Consider the following 21,793-nt stretch of genomic DNA (forward strand, 5'->3'; position numbering starts at 1 on the left):
ATACAGTGCTCCAAATTAGCCTATAGTACCTAAAAAACTTAATTTTGGGGTAACCCACATTTCCCCCTTTTCATTATATAGTAATTATCATATCTGAAATACGTACACTGTTCAAGTGCATTCTTGTTTTATTTCAAAAACATATTCTATTTGTCATCTTTGTAATTCATCAATGATTAACAAAGTATCTTTTGTTGTGTCATTCCAAGTTCTTTAACTTTCAGAATTCCCCACAATGATTCTTTTATTAATAAAACCGGGATGTGTGTATGAACTGGAAGTGGACAAGTGGAAGGAAAAATTTAAAGAATTTTTTTAAAAAGAGGTAGATGATATCTGAAAGAGGCTGTTAATATTTTGCAAGGATCCTTCTTCCTCTTCCCTTTTTTTTGAAGATGCAGTCTTAAACAATATTCTGAACATTATATTTCTCAGGGGTTATTTATGTATGTATGTATGTATGTATGTATGTATGTATGTATGTATGTATGTATGTTTGGGACTTATATGCCGCCCTATCTCCCGAAGGACTCAGGGCGGCTAACAACAATAAAAGACAATAATACAAATGTTAAAAAAAATTAAATTAAAGCCCCAATGATAAAATATTCAAAACATTTTTAAAAATCCCTATTGTCAGTCCAGGTCAGCCTGATGGAAAAGAAATGTTTTAAGGCCGCGACGAAAGGACCGGAGGTCCCGGGCCATCCGGAGCCCAAGGGGAAGTTGATTCCACAGGGCCGGCGCCCCCACAGAGAAGGCCCTCCCCCTGGGGGTCGCCAGCCGACATTGCCAGCCCTCCCTGTGTGAGCGTACTGGGTGATGGGAAGTCATCCCCGGCAGCAGACGGTCCTGCAAATATCCCGGGCCTAAGCCATGTAGGGCTTTATAGGTAAGAACCAGCACCTTAAATCTCACCCGGAGGACAACCGGTAACCAATGCAGCTCACGCAGGAGGGGTGTAATATGGGAGTATCGGGATGCTCCCATCACAACCCGCGCGGCCGCATTCTGCACCAGCTGGAGCCTCCGGGTGGTCTTCAAGGGCAGCCCCATGTAGAGAGCATTGTTATACCCTTAATGAAATTCACATAGGAAAGTCTTTTCTGAGAATAGCTCTGCAGCCACAAATGTTGAATCATACAGTCGCCAAACCCTCGAAACTGCAGCAATAAATGAGAATTTATCTGCAAGAGGCTACCCCAATCTAAAGTGAAAGAGACTTCAACAGAGAATTGAACTTGGTTCTTGGTTGTGTAAGCTCATAAAAGTGAAGTATTAATATCCGTGATCATCTTACAGGAAGTCAGCATTAACTACTCTGGGCAAATCCCTGTAGAGTTGGTCCAACATAAAGAGAACTGTCTATTTTATTTACTGGACAGAATTAGGTAATAAAACGTGGATTTGCAAGACAAGGAAGGAAAGGAAGGAGAATCTAAGTATTCTACTTTAATGATTCTGATCAGATTGGTATCTGAATGGAAGACGACTGGATCCGAATTTCCTAGAGGAAGTTCCTAAAAAACTGTAATAATGATGAGGATAATTATGGTAATAACAGCAGCCATCTAATTAAATTCATTCTGGCTGATTAATCATGTGTTTTAGTTATTTAATCAATCAGTTGATTAAGTCTGTCCAGATTTGCATATAAGAAAAAATAATTCTAAATGAAAAGGGACATAAATGGTTTTCAGATAATACTTGCAGCTAAATGACAGACACAGTTTTATCACCCACCCCCCTTCTCTCTCTCAGGGACGGGACTGATATCACAGGTTTAAAGGCAGGTGACAGGTTAGATCAGGGGCCTTCAAACGTGGCCCTTTTATGATTTGTGGACTTCAACTCCCAGAATTCCTCAACCAGGCATGCCGGCTGAGGAATTCTGGGAGTTGAGGTCCACAAGTCATAAAAGGGCCAAGTATGAAGACCACCACACCCACCCACCCACCCTGGGTTAAATGGTAGCCACCAAGAATCAGCTGAGAAGCAGAAGAGTCCAGTTTGGAGACTGAGGTAGAGCCAGAATTTTGCCAGAGAGGACAACCAAAAATAAACTATTAGCTGGGTAAATTCTAACCTACAATGAATCTTGATGAGAATTGTTGGGTAGGCAAATTTCATCCAGTCAAGATGACAAGCATTTGATCACCATCCCCTCCATCGATTTGACTTATCTGGCTAGGTTGTTGATCATAGGTATGAAATTACCAAGCTCTATTTAAAGGAGCATTTTCTTTTATTTTAGTCTGACTTCCTTGCAGATGTGTTGAATTCAATCCCTAGAGCAGGGGTCTTCAAACTTGGCCCTTTTATGACTTGTGGACTTCAACTCCCAGAATTCCTCAGCCACAAGGCTGAGGAATTCTGGGACTTGAAGTCCACAAGTCATAAAAGGGCCAGGTTTGAAAACCCCTGCCCTAGAGTGATCAGGAAGAGCAGTGGGGAATTATGGTACTTGAAGCCCATGTGTGGAAAATACCCCAAAGAAGATGCTTTGGGTCTTGTGCTGTTCAGCTCTATTGGATGAACTAAATCCCCAGCATAAAGTGAGAGGCAGAAAGAGGCCTCTTTCCAGAATTGCTAGTCTATCTCTTTTTTCCTTCTTCTTCCTAAACTAAAAAGCCCAAGATACTGGATCTCTAACTGTTGGAAGAACTATACCTGGTTATTTAATCTTTTAGAGATCATTACTGTAATTCTTCCAGCTCTAGAATTTCCTTTTTGAGGGGCCACACTTAGAACGAAATTCATTTTCCAAGGGTAACTGCATCATGTATTCATGAAGCTCTACGTCTGAGGACTTTATGAAACATTTATATCTTTTTCCTGGTGACAGTACAGAAGAAATTTGTCACTGTCTTATTTCAATACAGTTTGTTTTTTTTAAAAAAGTCTCAACCTACCCTAGCCTATAATTCCAAGTCACTTTGTGATCTCCCATCAAAGCATTACACTGCTCCAACTTGCTTGGCCTTTTCAAGATCAATGTTGACCAGATGTTCTCTCAACTCTAACAGAACGATAGAGAAGATATAGTTTCCCTCCAGTTGAACTGGTGATGTCACAGTGACATCAATATTGTCTTCTTTGCTTCCTGGGGAAACACTATCATACCAGCCGTGTTATCTTCAATTCCTGTTCTAATGAGTCCCAGCATGGAAACTGTGTCTTTCAGAACAGGTATACTTTAATCTAATAGTTTCATAAAGTTTCATAAAGTTTAGCCTGGGGGACCTTTTCCTGACCAAAACCCCTAACCTTACTCGGCGTGTCCATGGCAGTGTCTAAAATGTGAAAAGTTGAAGCCCTATCATTTTTAAGTACGTGTTGCATGTGTTAAAGGGACGCAGTGGCTCAGTGTGTATACACACACACATATATATATACACATACATGTGTATATATATATGTGTGTGTGTACACACACACACACACACACACGGGACGCGGTGGGTTAGGACACTGAGCTTCTCAATCAGAAGGTCGGCAGTTTGGTGGGTTAAATCCTGAGTGCCGCGTAACAGAGTGAGCGCCTGTTACTCGTCCCAGCTTCTGCCAACCTAGCAGTTCGAAAGCACGTAAAAAATGCAAGTAGAAAAATAGGGACCACTACGGTGGGAAGGTAACAGCGTTCCGTGCGCCTTTGGTGTCTAGTCATGCCGGCCACATGACCACGGAGACGTCCTCGGACAAGCGCTGGCTCTTCGGCTTTGAAACGGAGATGAGCACCGGCCCCTAGAGTCGGAAACGACTAGCACACATGTGCGAGGGAACCTTTACCTTTACCTTTTACCTGCATGTGTTAATGGAACTTTACATTTTCAAGACTCAAAGGATTTTTGACAAAGGAGAGGAAAGTGGGGAAGGAAGGAAGGATCCCACAGCCATGTAACTGTGATGTACGAAGGTTTTGTGGAAAACCAGCATTTATTTATCTCTGGTTTTTAGCAAAACTGGTCCCATAGTGAACCATTTAGCGACCACTTAATGACATTTAATTAATCGCTTCATGACCGCAGCCTTTGCTTAAAGACCTTGGCAGTCACTTTATGACTGTGGTGCTCATTTAATGACCATAGCAAAAAAGGTCACAAAATCGGATTGGTTTATAGGACCGACCTGCTTTACGACTGTCAGGAGTGTAACGGACAGTCTCCATGAGGATAGTAAATCAAGAACTACATCTACAGACAATTAAGAAAAATTAAGCTCTCTAAGCAATTAAGCTGCAAAAAGCATTTAAAACCCAGGATTATTTAGAGAGAGAGAGAGAGAGAGAGCAATCATTTTGATTTAACATTTGCTGAACCTAATCCCAAAGGCAGAGCCTACATTTTCATTCCAGAAGACTCCAAAGCCAGCAGAATTATTCCCATCTCCCTGGAATGCTTCATTGGTTCCTTGGAAAGGCAAAGAATAATCACTGAAAATTTCCTGTTCACCTAGGTCTGGTCAACCCAAATTTCTTTGACAAAGAATAAATCTGTTTGGTTCAGCCATTTTTTGGTTTTGACTCTTGATTTGCTTCTTGGTTTGCTCAGAGTCACCAAATAACTGGTAACAGCCACAGTTGTTTGCTACAAGGCATGATGACACCGCCATACCAATGACAGAATAATGAAATAACAGTTGGAAGGGACCTTGGAGGTCTTCAACCTCCTACTCAGGCAGGAAACCCTAGACTAGGGGTAGGCAACCTTGGCTCTTTTGTGACTCGTGGACTTCAACTCCCAGAATTCCTGAGCCAGCCATGCTGAGAGGAAAGGGAGAGGTTTCCATGCTGAGCCATGCTGGCTCAGGAATTCTGGGAGTTGAAGTCCACGAGTCATGAAAGAGCCATGGTTGCCTACCCCTGGCCTATACCATTTCAGACAAATGGCTGTCCAATCCCTTCCTCAAAACATCCAGTATGGGAGCACCCACAATTTCTGGAGGCAAGCGGTTCCACTGGTTTATTGTTCTTGCTAATGACACATCATTACTTCCATAATGATGATGTCATGATCCAAAGGAGAGGAAAGTGGGGAAGGAAGGATGGAAGGAAGGAAAAAAAGAAAAAGAAAGAAAGAAAAAGAAGTAAGGGCATTAACCATATGGGTATAGCCACCATCTTTACTTTTCAAATGCCCAATGGATGCACCATGGTGTACCCACTGTTTCCTATTAACTTCTGATTTTGTTGTTACTGTTGTTGTTATGCTAGAGATGCATACCCCACACCCCCAACTCCTAAAACCCAGAGGCGCTCTTTTTTGGAAAAGCTATTATAAAATAACAATTCTCAAGAATTCCATATTTTGCCTTGTTCTAATCTCTAGAAGGGACGCGGTGGCTGAAGGGACGCGGTGGCTCAGTGGGTTAGGATGCTGAGCTTGTCGATCAGAAAGTCGGCAGTTTGGCGGGTCAAATCCCGAGTGCCACGTAACAGAGTGAGCACCTGTTACTCGTCCCAGCTTCTGCCAACCTAGCAGTTCGAAAGCACGTAAAAATGCAAGTAGAAAAATAGGGACCACTACGGTGGGAAGGTAACAGCGTTCTGTGCGCCTTTGGCGTCTAGTCATGCTGGCCACATGACCACAGAGACGTCCTCGGACAGCGCTGGCTCTTTGGCTTTGAAACGGAGATGAGCACCGGCCCCTAGAGTCGGAAACGACTAGCACACATGTGCGGGGGAACCTTTACCTTTACCTAATCTCTAACCTTTTTGGAATTTAGGCTGAACATGCTGTCAATAGCCTAGGCCAGTTCTCAGCCTGGAAAAAAAGTTTACACCTTTTTGTCTTTCTTTTAACCTCAAACAGAATCCATTTCCAATGGTGTCCTGGTGGGGTTTTATGCTTTTATGCATATGTAAGAATCTAATTATTTTTTGAGGGAGTTTGGAAGTTTTGAGAGCCGGAAAAGCAAGATGCATCATTAACTTCCTATTAATTTTACCACACGTACGCACAAACGCTCACAAGACAATTTTCTTAAAAGGGTGGTGCTGCAACTTTAAATTACAGAACCGGCTTTGTAGTTAATGTGAGATTTACCGCAGCAGGGCTTCTGTTAAATTAAGTTGCGCCTTCACAACACAGTGGGAAAACAGGTGTATATTGGTTTAGAATTATGGAAATGTTGAGTAATTCCAAGGCTTATAATCAAACAGCAAGGCATCTAAACAATATTTCCTTCCAGCATTAATCATTCATCCCTAGCAACCTTGCATCTATGACCACTAAAAAGGCTCCAATTCAAAGATGCAGAGAGGGTGGCAATGCTTTTTTTTTTTTTGCACGGGGTTAAAAGCTGATGGTGGGTTTTTCTGTTTGAAGTGCACATAAAAAAGCAGAGCTGTGGAAAGCTTCTGAAATGGAGAGCAGAGGGAATATAACTGAGGCCCAAATTGGCAAGGATATCGCAATCCTTTCTGGATTGTGACTTTAAAAACAAGGTGTAGGCCCTTCATTGGAAGATGAGATGGGGGGGGAAAGATCCAGCCATTTTCTCTTTTTTCCAAGCACACAGTAAGTGTTGTCTGCCATTGTGCCAAAAAAAAAATTGACCATGTTTCAACCTAGAATTAAGGAGAAATTTCCTGACAGTGAGAACAGTTAACCAACAGAAGAGCTTTCCTCCAGAAGTTTTGGATGCTCCAACACCGGAGGTTTGTAAGAAGAGACTGGACACCCACTTGTCTGAAATGGCATAAGGTCTCCTTGCTTGAGTAGGGGGCTGAGCTAGAAGACCTCCAAGGTCCCTTCCAACTCTTGTTATTCTGTATTCTCCAAATGCAAAGGAAGTTGATCCGTGCAAACCTGCCAGACTGCTGCTGAGGCCAAATGGCAGAACTACTGGAGCTCCATCTGTGTTTGTCACGAGTCCTGGCAGTCTCCACGGTGAGGCTGGGGGAGATGTTTTGGGGCGGAGAAGAAGGAATGGACATGGGTTGGGAATCGTTTGATCCCTATTTTAATAGGGAAGCTTGGACGGAGCAGCCAAACCAAGCCAAAGAACAAGATGGGAATCCATGAGTTGTGTTGGTGGATGATGGCCAAGCAAACCGATCATCGTGGAAGTAAGACTGAGGATCACAATTTGAGGAGAGGACTCCCAGTCCTAAAATCCTAACTGAATTCTCACGCAGGCCAGCATTTTATTTATCTACTGACAATGCCCCTATGGTCATCACCTTGCTCAGGGTTCCCTGTTACACTTCCACGTGATAGCTTAGGTTTTCTCCAACATTGTGGATCCAGCACTCCCTAAAATAATTAATGAATCTGGATCAGTTTCTTCCAAGCAAGGGGAGATCATCTACCCAAATTTGGTAATCCTGACCAAGTGGCAGGTTCCTGAAATACATTAGAAAGTATTTGGTTGCAGATCTTTCTTCTTTAGAATCTGCCCTGGTTTTATTTACTGTGATCTGGAGACTAAGGACTTTTACCTACTTCTCGAAGTATCAGGGACTGAAATGGTGATCACATGCATGGAAATCAGGAAATTTAATGCTGGTTGCAGCCATCTGTCCCTCGCTCTTTCTCTCTCTTTCTCTCTCTCTCCAGCAACTCATCCTACTAAAAGCAAGGAAGGAAATGTGTTCCTTTAAAATTATATTTATTATTTTAGATTAATATCAACCCTTATCCTCCCGACTTTTGCACTGGAGGGGGGTATTGTAAGATTTCTTCTGTACTGCTATTCACACTTCAAAATATAGCTCGGCGCCTGAAAATGTGTGAAATTACAAGCTGTGTCACTGTTTGTTTTTTTACAGCATACATTTAGACCTACATGTGCTAAATTCAGGAAGTTTTAATCCTCCTTTTAGAGATCATGTCTTTTCCAAAGCTGCCTTCCATTAATCTGAGGGCTGGAAGGACATTAAACGACATGCCAAGTGTTCCCAGATATCACAAAGAAGGATGATTTGGGCTGGGGATGATGGGAACTGCAGTTTAATAGGGTCTAGAAAGTGCTGAACTGAAAGAGGACTGCTCTAGCAGCTTGAAATGAAGGGGCAGAACAATCCACTATTGGCAACATGTCAGAACAAAATACAGTTGCAGGTAGTCCTCCATTTATGACTGGTTACTTAGCAACTATTCGAAGTTCTGACAGTTGGGCCCTCCTGTGTTCACGTGACTGCACTTTAGGTGTTTAGCAACAGGGCGACATTTATGGCTGTTTGTAGCATCCCACAGCCATGTAACTGTGATTTATGAAGGTTTTGTGGAAAGCCAGCATTTATTTACCTCTGGTTTTCAGCAAAACTGGCCCCATAGTGAACCATTTAATTAATCACTTCATGACAGCAGCCTTTGCTTAAAGACATTGGCAGTCACTTTGTGACCGTGGTGCTCATTTAATGACCATAGCAAAAAAGGTCACAAAATCGGATTGGTTTATAGGACCGACCTGCTTTACGACTGTCAGGAGTGTAACGGACAGTCTCCATGAGGATAGTAAATCAAGAACTACATCTACAGACAATTAAGAAGAATTAAGCTCTCCAAGCAATTACCGTAAGCTGCAAAAAGCATCTAAAACCCAGGATTATTTAGAGAGAGAGAGAGAGCAATCATTTTGATTTAACATTTGCTGAACTTAATCCCAAAGGCAGAGCCTACATTTTCATTCCAGAAGACTCCAAAGCCAGCAGAATTATTCCCATCTCCCTGGAATGCTTCATTGGTTCCTTGGAGAGGCAAAGAAGAATCACTGAAAATTTCCTGTTCACCTAGGTCTGGTCAACCCAAATTTCTTTGACAAAGAATAAATCTGTTTGGTTCAGCCAATTTTTGGTTTTGACTTTTGATTTTCTTCTTGGTTTGCTCAGAATCACCAAATAACTGGTAACAGCCACAGTTGTTTGCTACAAGGCATGATGACACCGCCATACCAATGACAGAATAATGGAATAACAGTTGGAAGGGACCTTGGAGGTCTTCTAGTCCAACCTCCTACTCAGGCAGGAAACCCTAGACCAGGGGTAGGCAACCTTGGCTCTTTTGTGACTCGTGGACTTCAACTCCCAGAATTCCTGAGCCAGTCATGCTGAGAGGAAAGGGAGAGGTTTCCATGCTGAGTCATGCTGGCCCAGGAATTCTGGGAGTTGAAGTCCACGAGTCATGAAAGAGCCAAGGTTGCCTAAAGGTAAAAGGTAAAGGTTCCCCCGCACATGCGTGCTAGTCGTTTCCAACTCTAGGGGCCGGTGCTCATCTCCGTTTCAAAGCCGAAGAGCCAGCGCTTGTCCGAGGACGTCTCCGTGGTCATGTGGCCGGCATGACTAGACGCCAAAGGCGCACGGAACGCTGTTGCCTTCCCACCGTAGTGGTCCCTATTTTTCTACTTGCATTTTTAACGTGCTTTCGAACTGCTAGGTTGGCAGAAGCTGGGACGAGTAACAGGCGCTCACTCTGTTACGCAGCACTCGGGATTCGACCCGCCAAACTGCCGATCTTCTGATCGACAAGCTCAGCATCCTAACCCACTGAGCCACCGCGTCCCAGGGGTAGGTTGCCCACCCCTGGCCTATACCACTTCAGACAAATGGCTGTCCAATCTTTTCCTCAAAACCTCCAGTATGGGAGCACCCACAATTTCTGGAGGCAAGCGGTTCCACTGGTTTATTGTTCTCGCTAATGACACATCATTACTTCCATAATGATGATGTCATGATCCAGGTAATGTTGGGGGTTGCTTATTTTTATCTAGTTTTTATTATTTTTATCAATAACTCTAGGCAGTGAACATACTTAATACTCCTTCCTCCAACTTTCCCATAACAGCAAACCTGTGGGGTGAATTGGTTTGAGAGAGAGAGCACAACTGGCCCAAAGTCTTCCAGTCAACTTTCACAGCTAAGGCAGGACTAGAACTCACAGTCTCCTGGTGATTGGCCCAAAATCACCCAGCTGGTTTTTATTCCTAAAGTGGGACTAGAACTCACACTCTCCTGGTGATTGGCCCAAAATCACCCAGCTGGTTTTTATTCCTAAAGTGGGACTAGAACTCACACTCTCCTGGTGATTGGCCCAAAATCACCCACTTGGTTTTTATTCCTAAAGTAGGACTAGAATTCACAGTCTCCTGGTGATTGGCCCAAAATCACCCAGCTGGTTTTTATTCCTAAAGTGGGACTAGAGCTCACAGTCTCCTGGTGATTGGCCCAAAATCACCCAGCTGGTTTTTATTCCTAAAGTGGGACTAGAACTCACAGTCTCCTGGTGATTGGCCCAAAATCACCCAGCTGGTTTTTATTCCTAAAGTGGGACTAGAACTCACAGTCTCCTGGTGATTGGCCCAAAATCACCCAGCTGGTTTTTATTCCTAAAGTGGGACTAGAACTCACTCTCCTGGTGATTGGCCCAAAATCACCCAGCTGGTTTTTATTCCTAAAGTAGGACTAGAACTCACAGTCTCCTGGTGATTGGCCCAAAATCACCCAGCTGGTTTTTATTCCTAAAGTGGGACTAGAGCTCACAGTCTCCTGGTGATTGGCCCAAAATCACCCAGCTGGTTTTTATTCCTAAAGTCACCCAAATGGTTTTCATGCCCAAGGCAGGACTAGAACTCACAGTCTCCTGGTGATTGGCCCAAAATCACCCAGCTGGTTTTTATTCCTAAAGTGGGACTAGAACTCACAGTATCCTGGTGATTGGCCCAAAATCACCCAGCTGGTTTTTATTCCTAAAGTGGGACTAGAACTCACAGTATCCTGGTGATTGGCCCAAAATCACCCAGCTGGTTTTTATTCCTAAAGTCACCCAAATGGTTTTCATGCCCAAGGCAGGACTAGAACTCACAGTCTCCTGATGATTGGCCCAAAGTCACCCAGCTGGCTGTCAGGCCTAAAGTTGGACTAGAATTCACAATCTCCTGATTATTAGCTTGAAGTCATCCAGCTGGCTTTTAGGCCTAAAGTAGAACTAGAACTCACAGTCTCTTGGTGTCCAGTCTGTTGCCTTAACTACTAGAGTGATATTTGTAACTGATAGGCAGTGGCGTAGCGTGGGGGGTGCAGGGGGGGCCGGCCGCACCGGGCGCAACATCTGGGGGGGCGCGCTCGCACTGAGCTGCTCAGGGAGCCCCAAGGGCTGCACAGAGTCGGCTTGGCTCTGCTCTCGAGCTGCTCTTTCTTGCAAAGCAAAACGAGTCCGGCAGGTGAGATGGACGGCCACATAAACTGAATAAAATAAATAGAAGCGCCCAACTCTCCGCCCAGGCTCAGGCCAACCGCAAGCGCCCCGCAGGCGCCCCGGCAGGCTTGGCCGAGCGAAGACGGACCCGCCGGCCGGCTGGCCTAGCTTCGTGCGCATGCGTGGCTTTATTTAGCGGGGCTCACGTGCGAGCTTGAATGCAGCGGCTCTTGCAGGTCGGAGCCCCGCCCAGCCGCCCTCGAGAGGGACCCGGAAGCATCCCGCATGCGCGCGACTCTTCTTGGAAAGTCTACGCCGCTGCGGGGCGCGTCTTTTCGGCGGTGCCATGACGTCACCGGGTTAGGGGGCGCAAATTGCCCCGGGTGCTGACAACCCACGCTACGCCACTGCTGATAGGTGATCAAAGAAATCAAAATTAGCTTGACAGAACTAATGTGTCATGAACAGGATTCTCATTATGATGTGACTTGTCCTGCTTGTCCATCCGTGGATGGGCCTTAGCAGCATCATTCATTTTTTATATACATATATATATTCTGCAGTTCCTATATTTCCGGCTACCTCCATTCTTCAATCTGATATTGCTGAGAATCATTAATTGCATCTAAATTGTACTTGGCCTGTGTGCTCAAAAGCCCACATTCTTTTCCTTGAAAAGAGCAAAAAAGGAAGGTGACTGCTAATGGCATTTTCCGGCACCAATGGCTGAAAATTAATTCTGTTGGAATTTATACATTAGATTTCAATCGTCTTTGCCCTTAAAGAAGATCATAATGGATTCCTGGTCACACTGAGAGTTCCTACTGACTTCCACAGGGTTAAAAGTCAGAATGTCCAACTATTACGCCACAAAGAAGTTGTGATCTAGGGCAGAAGTCCCCAACCTTTTGGGCACCAAGGACCGGTTCCGTGGAGAGGACCGGAAAGTGTGTGGTTTTGTGTGCTGCCTGCATTCCGCAGCTGCGGCTTTGCTTGTTTCTGCGGACCAGTTGCTGGCATGCCGCGGCCCGGTACCAGTCTACTGGCTGGGGGTTGGGAACCCCTGATCTAAGGATTGGCTGAACAAAATGGGGATCTGGGACTGCAGAAAAAAACTGACTCCAGCCGGAAACATTCATGCTGAGTGGAGAATTTCAGGAGGAATATTTCGTGCTTATCTTGGTTTGGTGAAAAGATAACATTCGTTTTCCAGGAGCTTCCCAGAGGCATTTCAGAGATGTACAGAAATTTACTCATTTGTCATATAACTCTGCATCGTCCATCAACTGATGTGTAGATAAACATGCCTGATTGGTCTCATGTGCTTTTTCACAGCGTGCAAAGATGTCAGTGAGGGTAAACCAAAAATCTGCTTTTGTTTTCAGCCAATCACTGCGAAGCCCATGGACTGGCAACAGGGGTGCACATGGGATGGTACGCCAACCACTGCAACATTATTATTCAAGTCCCTTTTCTTTGCAATGTTGCACGCATCTCCCAAAGAGGTAAGCTGTAGGGAAGGGGTCTCCAAACTTAGCAACTTTTAAGACTTCTGGACATCAACTCCCAGAATTCCCCAGCCACATACTACTCAGTGCATTCTAGGGTGGTGTGCTAGTCAAGAAAAGATGCTTCTCCTGACTGCTTTTAGGAATCAGACCTCTAAGAAGAGATGGATTCATGCTCCATCACAATAAAATCAGCCCCCCCATCCTGGTTTGTTTTTCTGATCCTGATCCATTCAGGGTTTTTTTTTCCACACACTTCCCTTTCTTTTCCTCCTTTGACACTGATGAAGGGACCTTGTAGGTTTCCAACAGTTGTTCAACTATAATTCCCAGCATCCCTTGCATTGGTCCCATGTAGGCCGGTCTAGCACAGATAACGATTTAAGCAATTACAGAGGACTGTCATTCTCAATTGGTTAGGGATTGGGAAGGCACTTAAAAAACAACCACACACTTCTAATGAACTATTGCTCTGGTTGACATCTGGAAATGCAACCTCAAAGATCAACATTGGGTGCCAGATGGCAGAGTGTTCTGTACCAGCCTGCTACCGGCCCTGCAGAAAAGGCAGGGACAACCCCTTTTACAAGAAGGCAAGAGGCTGGAACTAAGCCTGCCAAATTTATTAACATAAAAACATAAACAGAGCAAAGAGAGCAAACACGAACCATGAAACAGGAACTATTCAAACGGTTGCCTTCAGCAAACCAGCCCTCCCACGCATTCCCCTTTTAAACAGTTCAGGGCGTGGCTTCTCTCTGCCTCCTTCCGAGGTGCCCCATTGCCTTCCTCTGTTTACTCCTGATTGACTGCCTCCTGCGTCGGGCGTCCTTGAACAGGGCCAGCTGTGGGTCATCTTCATCCACGCTGTCAGGCTCACACAGCTGGGTCTGCATCGTGACCAGGTGGGAGGGGCCTGGCTGAGGGCTCTGTGGAGCCTCAATATTATTCTCAGCAAGCTCTCCAACACCCCCCCCTCCTCCTCTGAGTCGTCCGACCCAACTGCCGAACCCACAGGCTGACCCTGAATCACAACACAGAGATCACTTACACTCAGCCACGAGGTCATTAACCTCTGCTCAAAGACAAAAGCCATTTGGGACACGTAGAGCTAATAAGCAGCATTTTCCGCCAAATCAACTATTCCTTTCCTCTCCTCTCTCTGCCCCACCCTGGCTCCCCTCCTTTCCTCCATCCCCATGAAACAAAATAAGCGTACTCACCCCAGGTAAAGTTTTAATATTGTGCAGCGCATTCTGGGCTTCTAGTGCCGCTTTTCTGGTATAAAATGTTATGAAACAACAACCTAGGGAGAGAAATTGAAAAAGATTTCAGAAATGACCAGGTACAAAAACAATGGAAAGGAGATTAGGGAGGAGGAGGAGGAGGAGGAGGAGGAGGAGGAGGAAGAGGAGGAGGAAAGGTAGTATGTGGGGCTACCTTTGAAGACTATCTAAAACAGAGGTCCCCAAACTTTTGGGCACCAGGGACCAGTTCCGTGGTGAAAGGTTTTTCCACGGACTGGAGAGTGCGTGGTTTTGTGTGCTGCCTGCATCTTGTAAATGGGGCTTCGCTCGTTTGTGCGGACCGGTTGCTGGCATGCTGCGGCCCGGTACTGGTCCATAGAATGGGGGTTGAGGACCCCTGATCTAAAACTCTACAAGCAACCCTGGCGTACAACATCTGCATGGCAAAGCTGCTGTTGCTGGTTTGTTTCTGAGTGCAATTCAAGGAGCTGTTAATAACTATTATGGCTTCAGACTGCATATCTGTAGACTGCTAAGGGTGCGTCTTTTTTTGGGTAAAGAGATTATGTCAGACATGAACAACCTATGATGGTCATAACTTGAAATCGCATGGATCCCCATGCAAAGAGTTCAATTAGCTGCTTTATTACTCACGCCTATAAGACAGGACTTTTCTTACACTGGCAGTTTGCACCTGGGTGAGACTAGATAAGGTTCTTCAGCATTCCAAAGGGGTGCAGACTTTGCCCTTTTATGCCCATGTAGAGATTCCAAACTAATTCCCCATTTGACTCCTCCCTCTGGCTTGGCCAGTCTCTCAGCGACATAAATTAGACTTGCATCCTCACAAATAATATTTAGAAAGTTGTTATTCAACCAAGTATTGGGGGAATTAGAGAGGCAATAATTAGATATGTAGGAGATGTACAGTGCTATTACTATGTATTATGATTTGATGGAATTAATTGGAATGTTTACAAATTTATAGATTATACTGTTACCTATTTTGTCAGTATGTTATATGTTTGATTGTGCCCGGAAGCCATTTGGATTTGTCTAAACTGATGTGGCATAAAATACACGCAACAAATGAACTCCTTTTACTTTATTTAGCATCTGTTCTGTCAACTGGCAAGCCCGTGCATCTTTTCAGTAATAATGGAGGCTGCAGGCAGAGGAATCTGCAAAACACGGAAGTTTTGTCAAAACGATGAAATGAGCCTAGCCCTGTCACAACACGAATTCTGCTGCTTGTGTACACTCATGAGTGTGATTTCAGGTTATGACCATCATAGGTTGTGATGGAGCTGGACTCATTTTATCGTTTTCCCAACCTCTCTCTTGCTTAGACTCCGAGTTGCACAAAGCTATCTGTCTCCCGAATCTTCGTCAATCTGTGGAGTTATCATTCCAGAGAGTCTTTGTTTAACCATGTCAGGTTTCAGTCCATCAGGTTTCTGAGATTTAAGGAAAAAAAAGTGATCTGAACCACTGTAATGTTCAGACTAATCATTTAGCAGCTGTCATTTTGAGCCTTCCCCGTGTGCACCAGCTGGAAAGAAGAAGGGAAGTGGATTTTTCGAGGATCTGCTGTTTTGGGAACAAACCTTGGGAATAGAACAGCCTCTGGTTTTAAAAATTTGAGAGCATGAGAGAGGGACCACAAGAACATACCTTTCTGAGTTTTCAAACCTTACTGACCATGGTCCAAACAAAATCATATGGAACCCATCTTCCATTTCTGACCTGTATTGTATTGTATTGTATTGTATTGTATTGTATTGTATTGTATTGTATTGTATTGTATTGTATTGTATTGTACTGTACTGTATTGCATTGCATTGCATTGTACTCTATTCTACTGTTCAACTAAATTTCATTTTTCATGTGTGCAGTTGTGCCCACAGTAAAAAAAATGACAATAAAGGTTATCTTATCTCTTATCTTATCTCTACTCTACTCTACTCTAGTCCCACCAACCCTGACAGGGCAAGCTACCAGAATATAAATTGAGAGCAAATCTCATTCCTTACTAGCACTAATGATGTTATGTAGTTTGGTAATGAAACATCTGCAAGAAAACAAACTGGCTCAGAGAATGTCAAGGACTCCTCATTTCAGCCCTGAACTCCACATATATTTGAATCCCACCACTGGTCGTAAGTCACCTTTTTCAGTGCCGTTGTAACTTTGAACAGTTGCTAAATGAATAGAAGCAAGTAGAGGACTACCTGTACAGGTTTAGCATCCTAAGTGGGGTGTTGGCTGTTTCTCCATCTCCCTGAAGTTCAGTTCTTCAGCCAGGTACCCAAATCCGGGCATGATTTTTCCTAACCCCATGAAGGCCTCTTGGATAAGTTCCTGGAGCTCCATCTTGACAGGGCCAAGGAAGGCAGTGGCTCATGAGGTTAGGACGCTGGGCTGATGATCCACAGTGGGATGGGGCGAGTTCCCATCAGGTGTTCCGTCTCCTGCTGACCAGCAGTTCAAAAGCCACCATGAATAGATAGATTGCTACCACTTCGGTGGGAAATTTAACAGGGACATGAAAGGAGCCCCCAAGTGGACATTCCCGAAGCAACGGTGATGTCCCCGTTCAATCCTTTCAACTTGGAAGCGCTTTGGTGCTCTCCAGATGAATGTCATAATCTTACTAGAGGCAACCTGATCCTGTTGACTAATAGATTTTTGTTGGATGCACAGTTTGGAAAATTTTAGAGGTAGCATCATCCAGAAATCCTTTTGCCTATGGCTGTCCCCACAGGAAGCTGTTAATACTACAGATAAGCTCCAAACTGACATTTCATATTGGCAAACTTAGAGGCATCTCCTCTCCTGTACTTCTTCCTCTTCCTTTGCAAGCTGGAGTTATTTGTTTACAGCTCAGTATGGATGATTAATGGGAACTAATCACTGGAATTTGGATTGTTTATAGCCCAAGATCCCTTAATTACTTGAAAGGTCAGATACCATTGGATTTTCAAGAAGATGAGAGCTATATCCCAACTAAGGCGAAAGAAGAGAAGGGTATGGAAGAAATAGCAACACCCAAACTAGCTCTCATCACGAACCGGTCCAAAAATGTGAGAAAAACATCATTTCTCCATTACTTAGTTATTCCTGAAGGTTTGTATAAGACGACAACATGTTGAGTGGAGGAGGTTTTGTGTCAACCTGCTACTCCTTCAATGCAATGGAGGGGGATCCTCTACTGCCAGTGTTAAATAAGATTCATTTCTAATCGCACTGGCTTTTCAATGTGAAGAAAACAAACAGCATTATTTTGCCCAAGGGACTGTCTAGAGCACGGGTGTCAAACTCACCGCGTCACGCGACGTGTCGCCACATATCGTGACTTTTTTGGGGGGATTGCTGAAGCTGGGGTGGGCGTGGCCTACATATGATGCAAACGGCCCATGGGCCGGCAGTTTAAAATCCCTGGTCTAGAAGACTGGATGCTAAAATATATGAAAAATGGTTGCAGGAATTGGATAATGTGTCCTTTATTGAAAAGAAGGACTAGGGGTGACATGACAGCAGTGTTCCAATATCTCAGGGGCTGCCCCAAAGAAGAGGGAGTCAAGCTGTTCTCCAGAGCACCTGAAAGCAGGACAAGAAGCAACGGATAGAAACTAGTCAAGGAGAGAAGCAACCCGGAACTAAGGAGAAATTTCCTGACAGTGAGAACAATTAACCAGTGGAACAACTTGCCTTCATAAGTTGTGGGTGCTCCATCACTGGAGGTTTTTAAAAAGAGACTGGACAACCATTTGTCTGAAATGGTATAAGGTCTCCTGCCTGGGCAGGGGGTTGGACTAGAAGACCTCCAAGGTCCCTTCCAACTCTTGTGGTTCTGTCCTTTGCCCAAAGACATAGCATGGATCATCTGTGGAAGTAAGAGCAATGCAACTGAGCTTCTACTTCATATTCACCTCCTTCCTTCTCCTCTTTTTACATTTGCAGCTTCCAGGCTGGAACCATTTCATCCGAAAGAGGAATAATGTGTGCAAAACCAGAGGACGCGAGGTGGCTAATTGGGCCAAATCTCCCCAGGCTTCTAGGGCCCGTTGGCAATAAATATGAATGACTGTGCGGTTCAGTGAATCCCAGAAAGGGACAACTTTAATTATGCAAGCAAGGTTAGTTTGGCACTTGAGAAGAAATGGATAATGGAATTCCAGGAAAAGCGGTTGAACGACTGGGTGGGGACAAAGCAACACTAGAAAAAGTAAGAAGAAGCAAAATACCAGATCGTCAGGTTGTTCTTGGTGATGCTGAAGGACCGAACTTGCAAACTTCTGGGCTTGTCTCTATGTACATACCGGTATATATTTATTTGTATGTGCTTTGTGTGTGTTCTCTACTTGCATCATTTAAGCTTCTCCTGCACGGTGCAGGAGCAAACAATGAAACCCCCAAGAGATACTGTAGACATCCTCCTCCCTCCTCTGTATAAATTTCACACGTTGTTATACGGTCAGTGGAATCTGCAAGATTCCAGGTAAGGATGGGAATGAGGGATCCCTGGTGCTCTCTGAGCTTGGTTGTTTTCTTGCTGATTAGGTAGCAACGTCAGTGCTACCAACTTTGGGTAGTGAAACGTCGGCAAGAAAACAACCGCTAGCACTGATGATGTTACCTAGTTGGGTCATGAAACGTCGGCAAGAAAACAACCGCTAGCACTGAGGATGTTACCTAGTTGGGTCATGAAACGTCGGCAAGAAAACAACCGCTAGCACTGATGATGTTACCTAGTTGGGTCATGAAACGTCGGCAAGAAAACAACCACTAGCACTGATGATGTTACCTAGTTGGGTCATGAAACGTCGGCAAGAAAACAACCGCTAGCACCGATGATGTTACCTAGTTGGGTCATGAAACGTCGGCAAGAAAACAACCGCTAGCACTGATGATGTTACCTAGTTGGGTCATGAAACGTCGGCAAGAAAACAACCACTAGCACTGATGATGTTACCTAGTTGGGTCATGAAACGTCGGCAAGAAAACAACCGCTAGCACCGATGATGTTACCTAGTTGGGTCATGAAACGTCGGCAAGAAAACAACCGCTAGCACTGATGATGTTACCTAGTTGGGTCATGAAACGTCGGCAAAAAAACAACCGCTAGCACTGATGATGTTACCTAGTTGGGTCATGAAACGTCGGCAAGAAAACAACCGCTAGCAGTGATGATGTTACCTAGTTGGGTCATGAAACGTCGGCGAGAAAACAACCGCTAGCACTGATGATGTTACCTAGTTGGGTCATGAAACGTCGGCGAGAAAACAACCGCTAGCACTGATGATGTTACCTAGTTGGGTCATGAAACGTCGGCGAGAAAACAACCGCTAGCACTGATGATGTTACCTAGTTGGGTCATGAAACGTCGGCGAGAAAACAACCGCTAGCACCGATGATGTTACCTAGTTGGGTCATGAAACGTCGGCGAGAAAACAACCGCTAGCACTGATGATGTTACCTAGTTGGGTCATGAAACGTTGGCAAGAAAACAACCGCTAGCACTGATGATGTTACCTAGTTGGGTCATGAAACGTCGGCAAGAAAACAACCGCTAGCACTGATGATGTTACCTAGTTGGGTCATGAAACATCGGCAAGAAAACAACCGCTAGCACCGATGATGTTACCTAGTTGGGTCATGAAACGTTGGCAAGAAAACAACCGCTAGCACCGATGATGTTACCTAGTTGGGTCATGAAACGTCGGCAAGAAAACAACCGCTAGCACTGATGATGTTACCTAGTTGGGTCATGAAACGTCGGCAAGAAAACAACCGCTAGCACTGAGGATGTTACCTAGTTGGGTCATGAAACGTCGGCAAGAAAACAACCGCTAGCACTGATGATGTTACCTAGTTGGGTCATGAAACGTCGGCAAGAAAACAACCGCTAGCACTGATGATGTTACTTAGTTGGGTCATGAAACATCGGCAAGAAAACAACCATTAGCACAGATGATGTTATCTACTTGAGACATCTGTAAGAAAACAACCAAGCTCAGAGAGCACCCAGGACCTCTTATTTCATCCTTTAGCTACAAATGTTCTCATTTTTTTGAGAAAGAGGGTGCTGACGTTGGACACTCTCCTTTAAGATCTTGGATGATTTTGGTGATGATATCAAGATCATGCCAAGAGGGGAAACTGATTGACTGCCTTCAGTTGTGAATTACAACAGAGAAGAAGGTAAGAGGATATCAAGGAGCGTTTATCCTAATGAACTTAAGAGATCAATTTTGGTGCTAAAGTCCATCTAATCCAATTGTCAAGATTTCTGTAGCTAAATCCCATTTTCATTTTCATGTATCTGGTTAAGGAGGAATGTCTATGGAGATTCTCCATCACCCAGATCACGGTTGTCCCACTGGTGTTTTTTTTTTCAAAAGGCAACTGGACTTTCTGGATTTTTGTCCTTGAAAACCTTTTGCTTCTCATTCAAGAATCTATGAACCTGATGAAGCTTCTTGGATGAGAAGCGAAAAGTTTTCAAGAAAATATCCTAGAAAGTCCAGTTGCCTGGATTTGGAAAGAGGACCTTTGCTTAAGGAAGATTTGGTGAGAATCTTTTGGGATGTTGATTTTGCAAACTTTTATTGCACTTTTTAGTGTTGTGAGCCCTCCAGATTTATGGTGCATAAGATGGGTGGCCGTGAAAGTTTTCTAAAATAAATACATGAACTCATGAAATAAATGAAATACGTCTTGCCCTTTGGGTGGAAGCAGCTGCTAAGGACATGTCATGCGGCATATTTCACTGATCATGGCAATAAAGCTCCATTAGAGGGACAAAGACAGGCTTATAAACTTGCTGGCTTGTTTTAGAAACAAAGAAATATGTTTCTTCCAGCTTCACAGGGAGGGAACAGTCTGCAATGGATTTACAAGGACATTAAAAACAACACGGCTTCTTGGAACGCCTTAAAGACCAACCATTTGATTACGGGGCTAACGTGTTTGAATCTCAGCCCACCCAATTCAGAGAAACGACAGCATCAATACTCCTGAACAGAATCAGTTTGGTCTAATGGCAACAGGCTAGAAAGTGGGAGACTGTGAGTTCTAGTCCTGCCTTAGGTATGAAAGTCGGCTGAGTGACATTGGGCCAATCACCAGGCGACTGAGAGTTTTAGTCCCGCCTTAGGCATCAAAGCTGTCTGGGTGACCTTGGGCCAATCACCAGGAGACTGTGAGTTCTAGTCCCGCCTTAGGCATCAAAACTGTCTGGGTGACCTTGGGCCAGTCATTCTCTCTCAGCCCAAACCACCTCACAGGGTTGTTGTTGTGGTCAGCAACAGGTTGCGGGAGGTGTATTAATATGTCCGTCCTCTTGAGTGGTTTATAAAAATAACAAAAGTGGGATCTAAATAAAATAGATAATAAAAAAATACCTTCTGCTCCTTCTCTTTCTCACCTAGAAAACATTCTTCTCCATATAAACTTGGTAGATCTAAATCCTCCCTGAGAAAGTTACTTTGGTTTGCTGATTACAGGTAGCCCCTGACTTACAACCATTCATTTGAAGTTTGAAGATACAAGGGCACTGAAAAAAAAAAGATTCGTGACCATTTTTCGCACAACTCTTGCAGCATCCCTGTGGTCACGTGATCAAAATTCAGACCCTTGGCAACCGGTTCATATTTACGACGGTCGCAGTGTCCTGGGGTCATGTGTTTATCGCCTTTTGTACACCTTCTGACAAGCAAAGTCAATGGAGAAGCCAGATTCACTTAACAACCAGGTTACCCACTTAACAACTGCAGTGATTTACTTAGCAACAGTGGCAGAAAAGACTGTAAAATGGGGCAAAGCTCAGTGTACAACTGTCTCGCTTCGCAACAGAAAATTTGGGCTCAATTGTGGTTGTAAGTCGAGGATTACCTGTATT

At 44.3% G+C, this 21,793-nt stretch overlaps 1 protein-coding gene across 6 annotated transcripts in view; it reads right to left on the reverse strand.

The window, feature by feature from the left end:
* CELF2 (CUGBP Elav-like family member 2) overlaps positions 1-21,793 on the reverse strand; it is a 634,914-nt gene that overhangs the window by 149,050 nt on the left and 464,071 nt on the right. For all 6 annotated transcript variants that reach the window (XM_081330781.1, XM_081330780.1, XM_081330779.1 and 3 more), the window contains one exon: positions 13,867-13,949. In XM_081330781.1, the coding sequence (XP_081186907.1) occupies positions 13,867-13,949 (83 nt within the window). The remainder of the gene's footprint in view (positions 1-13,866; positions 13,950-21,793) is intronic.

This window comes from Vipera berus, assembly GCF_964194415.1.
Source record: "Vipera berus genome assembly, chromosome: 6".
Lineage (NCBI taxonomy): Eukaryota > Metazoa > Chordata > Lepidosauria > Squamata > Viperidae > Vipera > Vipera berus.